Source organism: Otolemur garnettii, unplaced genomic scaffold (assembly GCF_000181295.1).
Source record: "Otolemur garnettii isolate 467f Iridium unplaced genomic scaffold, OtoGar3 scaffold00042, whole genome shotgun sequence".
NCBI classification, from domain to species: Eukaryota; Metazoa; Chordata; class Mammalia; order Primates; family Galagidae; genus Otolemur; species Otolemur garnettii.
The window spans coordinates 253,906-259,263 of record NW_003852437.1 but is presented as its reverse complement, the minus strand read 5'-3'; the positions used below and the strand labels follow the sequence as shown (position 1 = coordinate 259,263).

The 5,358-nt window shown below is 42.7% G+C and overlaps 1 protein-coding gene across 1 annotated transcript in view; it reads right to left on the bottom strand.

Annotated features, from left to right (window-relative positions):
* Positions 1 to 5,358, bottom strand: part of NUP43 (nucleoporin 43) — a 19,240-nt gene that overhangs the window by 3,983 nt on the left and 9,899 nt on the right. The window contains exon 7 of the mRNA XM_003790254.2: positions 3,059 to 3,181. Within this exon, the coding sequence (XP_003790302.1) occupies positions 3,059 to 3,181 (123 nt within the window). The remainder of the gene's footprint in view (positions 1 to 3,058; positions 3,182 to 5,358) is intronic.

The window sequence follows — 5,358 nt, the reverse complement described above, 5'->3', positions numbered from 1 at the left end:
AAAAAAAAAAAAAAAAGACTAGAAGGTCAAGTCTTGGTGATTCTTTAAAATCCAGCTCAATTTCCTTCTCTAAGAAACCTCTGAAGACAACCTATAGCTCATGTTTTTATTCCTTCCTATAACTCTCAGCAGCTGAACGTCCCATTAATTTACTACCTTGTAACATTTCTTTTTTTTTATTTTGGCCAGGGCTGGGTTTGAACCCGCCATGTCCGGCATATGGGGGCAGCGCCCTACTCCTTTGAGCCACAGGTACTGCCCAGCATTTCTTATATCATGATTTAATTTTCCATGCCTCTTCTCCATAGTTAAATTAAGTATTTCTTTTTTTGAGACAGTCTCAAGTTGTCGCCCTGAGTAGAATGCTGTGGCGTCATAGCTCACAGTAACCTCCAACTCTTGGGCTCAGGTGAGCCTCTTGCCTCAGTTTTTCTATTTTTAGTAGAGAAGGGGTCTCGATTTTGCTCAGGATGGTCTTGAACTTGTGAGCTCAAGCAATCCATCCGCCTCGGCCTCCCAGGGTGCTAGCATTACAGGCATGAGCCACTGCGCCTGGCCACTAAATTAGGTATTTAAGAGCAAGATGCATATTTTATATTTGTTTACTTTTTCGGTGTCTCACATTATGACTTCCAATAGTAGATACAAAATACATTTTTTCCCCTTCAGTCTGAGTTTCCTTTAAAAGTAAACTTGCAAATCCAAGATAGCAGAAATAGGGGAGGAAGTCAAAACCAAGTATGTATGCAGTTAATTCTTAGACAAAACTGTTAGTTTCTCCATAAATGAAGTCAGCACAGAAACATCCATGCTCCTCACATTATCTCCGTGCCCCAATTTTTCTGGAGAAGTTTTAGAATTTTTTTTACCCTTTGTTTTTCTGTTTATCTTTTACTGCTCCTACATTTCACATTGCTCTTGAATACTGTAAAATATAACATATTATTAGAACCACTGTGATGAGAGTCCTCTCTGATCTCCCTGCTTTCTCTTTTTCATCCCTCCTCCCATAGTCTATTTTCAACAGCAGCCAGTGATTCTTTGGAAACATAGGTCAGGTCATGCCACTCTCTTGCTTATAATTCTGATGGTTTCCTATCACACTTAGAATGAAATCTAAAGAAATCCCATGGCATCTGCCCCTCAGCCACCAGTCCTCGGCTCCTCTCACTGCTCTGAGCTGCCGGGGCAGCAGTCTTGCTGTTCTGCCTGTCTTCTGTCCTCCATAGTCGCTGCTTCCTCTGCCTAGAATGCTTTCATGTGACTTACACCTTCACTTCTCTCAGGTCTCTGCTCCAACACTTTCTGCCCAGTAGCCTCTCCTTACATCTCTCATTAGAGCAGCTCCCCCACCCCACCTTTATTCTTCATCCTCCAACTCTGCTTTACTCTTCTTCATAGTGATTGTTGGTGCCTTTGGTTATTTTCCTTTTTGCTTCCAGTTCTCTTTCCCACTTTTCTGTGCTCCGCTATGCAGTGTAGTGGGTGGGAGTCTGCAAACTCCATTTTCCAAGCTCCCTTGCCATCTGCCATCCAGATGGGGGCTGCTGATGGGAGGTACCACTCACTGGTGGGTGCCCGAAAGGCGGAGGAGGGGAGAAACAGTTCCCTTCCTGCTCTAGATTTCTGGCAAAACACCGCTACCAGAAGTTTTAGCCTGGTTGAGGCAGCACCTTTTCTGCTGATCCAGAACCAACTTGACAGCATCTCAACAGTGCAGCAGTAGGAATATATACATATACATGCATGGACATAAACTTGTTTTTTTTTAGCAGCAGGGGTAACAGAGTTTTGGTTTCTGGGTATTCCCCTTCTTTATATTTGCTCACCATCACTCCTATTCCTTTTATTTAGCTCTTCTAACTCATGTGAAAGCAGTTCCTTTTAAATCCAGGTAGCTTCTGATTGAACTCTTACTGATACATTATCTATTTAACTGTCTACTGGAGTATTTGCTCTATGTGTGTAGACTTTTTGTTCTGCTCACTATTGTGGGCCCCAACACCTAGAAGAGTGCCCACCAGATGGAAGGCATTCAGTAAATATGTCTGAATTAATGAATAAACAAGTTAACTTTGGAACCACAGACAAATCCTCAAAAACAGAAAGCTTGGAATATACAAACCTTGATAATAAACAAGTGTATGGTTTCGAACTGACTATTACCTACCACTGACTTCAGTAAGATAAGGCCTTTTAACTTGATAGAGCCAGTATCTTAATACATCAAAGATTTACTGGCTCAGCGCCTGTTTAACAAGAACCTTGGCTGTCTGAAGTGAGCCAGCTTATAGCATTTCTAGTCAATAGCAGCACTGCAATAAGTAACTGACAGATTTCAAGCTCTATGATATGTGATACTCAAATTTTCTGAGGCAGGAGAATGAAAACATTTGGTCAATAAATTAAAAATACGAGAATGTCTAATTTGGTGTTTAAAAGTATAATTAAAAACGACACACAAGAATCTTCATTAAGAAGTTTGACCTTGGGCTCAGCACCTGTGGCTCAAGCGGCTAAGGTGCCAGCCACATACACCTGAGGTGATGGGTTCGAATCCAGCCCGGGCCCACCAAACAACAATGATGGCTGCAACCAAAAAATACCCAGGCGTTGTGGCGGGTGCCTGTGGTCCCAGCTACTTGGGAGGCTGAGGCAGGAGACTCGCTTGAGCCCAGGAGCTGGGAGGTTGCTGTGAGCAGTGAAGCCAAGGCACTCTACCCAGGGAGACAGCTTGAGGATCTGTCTCAAAAAAAAAAAAAAGAAGTTTGACCTTGGTGACTTGGCACCTGTAGCACAATGGTTATGTTGCTGGCCACATATACCAAGGCTGGCAGGTTTGAACCTGGCCTGGGCCAGCTAAACAACAATGATGACAACTGCAACAAAAAACAGCCGAGCATTGTGGCAGGTGACTGTAGTCCCAGCTACTTGGGAGGCTAAGGCGAGAGAATCACTTAAGCCCAAGAGTAGGAGGTTGCTGTGAGCTGTGACACCACAGCACTCTACTGAGGGTGATATAATGAGACTCTGTCTCAAAAAAAAAAAGTAGTTTTACCTTGGTGAAAGAGTGATGACTTTTCCGGTACATCTGTGGAGGCATTCCAGTGCCAGAGGGACCCATCTTCAGAACAAGTAAATAGATGATCTGGGTTGGATGGATGAAAGTGAACTTCCCACACTAAGAGAAAAGAACCAAGAAGCTTATTCCTGCACAGAATGGCTGAACAAACAACATTAAAACCTTATCTCTAGACATCACCTTCCACTAACCCCCATCACACACATTTGAATCTCAAGTTTGTGATGAAAATCAAAGGATTCAGAATTAAAAACACATTAATAACTCTCCAAGCTAGAACAAATACAAAGGACAAAGAAGTCAAGTAAATTCACCTGTGTACTCAGCCACAAAATGAATAAAAATAATTGTTAAATCATTTGACCTATTACTTTCTTTTCTTTTTTTTTTTTTTTGCGGTTTCTGGCCTGGGCTGGGTTTGAACCCGCCACCTCTGGCATATGGGGCCAGTGCCCTACTTCTTTGAGCCACAGGCACCACCCTCTTTTTCTTTTTTTTAAAGACAGAGTCTCATTCTTTCACCCTGGGTAGAATGCCATGGCATCATAGCTGACAGCAACCTCAAACTCTTGGGCTCGGGTGATCCTCTTACTTCAGCCTCCCGAATAGCTAGGACTACAGGTGCCCACCATAATGCCCAGCTAGTTTTTTCAATTTTTAGTAGAGTCAGGGTTCCACTCTTACTCAGGATGGTTTTGAACTCCTGAACTCAACCAATGCACCCCCTTGGCCTCCTAGAGTATTAGAATTACAAGAGTGAACCAGCATGTCTGACCTGACCAATTACAGATTTTTATGGAAAATCCTTTAATTGGCAAGTTCCCTGAGGTTTTTTTGTTTTTGAGACAGAATCTCGCTAAATTGTCCTTGGTACAGTGCCATGGTATCACAGCTTACAGCAACCTCAAATTCTTGTGCTTAAAGGATTCTCTTACCTCAGCCTCCCAAGTAGCTGGGAATACAGGTACCTGCCACAACACCCAGCTATTTTTTTGTTGTACTTGTCATTGTTGTTTTTAGCAGGCCCAGGCCAGGTTCAAATCCACCAGCCACGGTGTATGTGGCCATCGCCCTAACCACTGAGCAAGGGGCACCAAGCCAAGTTCTCTGAGTTTTAATTCCTGTGTCATTAATATGCAAAGGTTATATTACTGGAAAGACTGAGAGGGAAGACCCTGAAAGGAATATACAACTTCTAAGAGGCAGAACCCAATATTGGCTCATGTCAAGACTCCGGGTACGTCTGGCCTCTATCATAAAAATAGCAACTGGCTCCTAACAAACCAAAGCTCAGAAACTGGTACAAGAAGTTGGCTCCACTTTCAGATGCTTTTAAAAAGATACATTGGGATTACCTCCTTTACCCCAGGTCTAAACTTTAAGAAAATTTTATCTGTGTATAGACATCTGTGAGCCAACAACCAGCCAAGAGTCCTCAGAAAGCAACCTGTAGGATGCAGATGAAATAGGTAGTCTGTGAACAGGGTTTTGTGGGTCAGGGTTGGTAACTTTAGACAATCTGTATAGAAAGTGCCTGGAGTGTGACATAAAAAGTGAATGTCAGTCAGGCATGGTGGCTCACACCTCAATCTTATTACAAACTTTAGAACTTCAAGGCAGAAGGACTGCTTGAGGCAAGGAGTTTGAGATCAGCCTAGGCAATAGGGAGATCCTATCTCTACAAAAAAAAAAAATTTTTTTTTTTGATTATAGGTACAGTGTGCCAGATTATGGTGCCAGCTACTTGGGAGGCCAAGATAGGAGGATCACTGGAGCCCATGAATTTGAGGATGTAGTGAGCTATGATCACACCACTGCACTTTAGCCCGGGCGACAGAGTGAGACTCTGTTGTAAACAGAAAAAAAAATGTGAATGGCACATTTACATTTACATCTCCAGCGTGGCAATCTTTATACTGATAGTTACAATTGAGTATCATCCACAAAACGGAAAAATGTCACCTTCTTCAGGAGAAGAATGTGTTCTGACTGAGTACCTGTAATGTACATTCACACTGTTGAATTTAAACAAAGTGAAACGCAACAGCCTGCAGAGCCATGAAATTGCCTAAATCTAGATTCTTATGTATTTATTTCCAAATTAGAAAACAAACCCCCCCATAAAACTAATTTAATTTCTAGCCAGAAGTCAAAATAAATTCAAAATAATATATCATGGCTCGACGCCTATAGCTCAACCGGCTAAGGCGCCAGCCACGTACACCTAAGGTGGCGGGTTCGAATCCCCAGCCCGGACCCGCCAAACAACAATGACG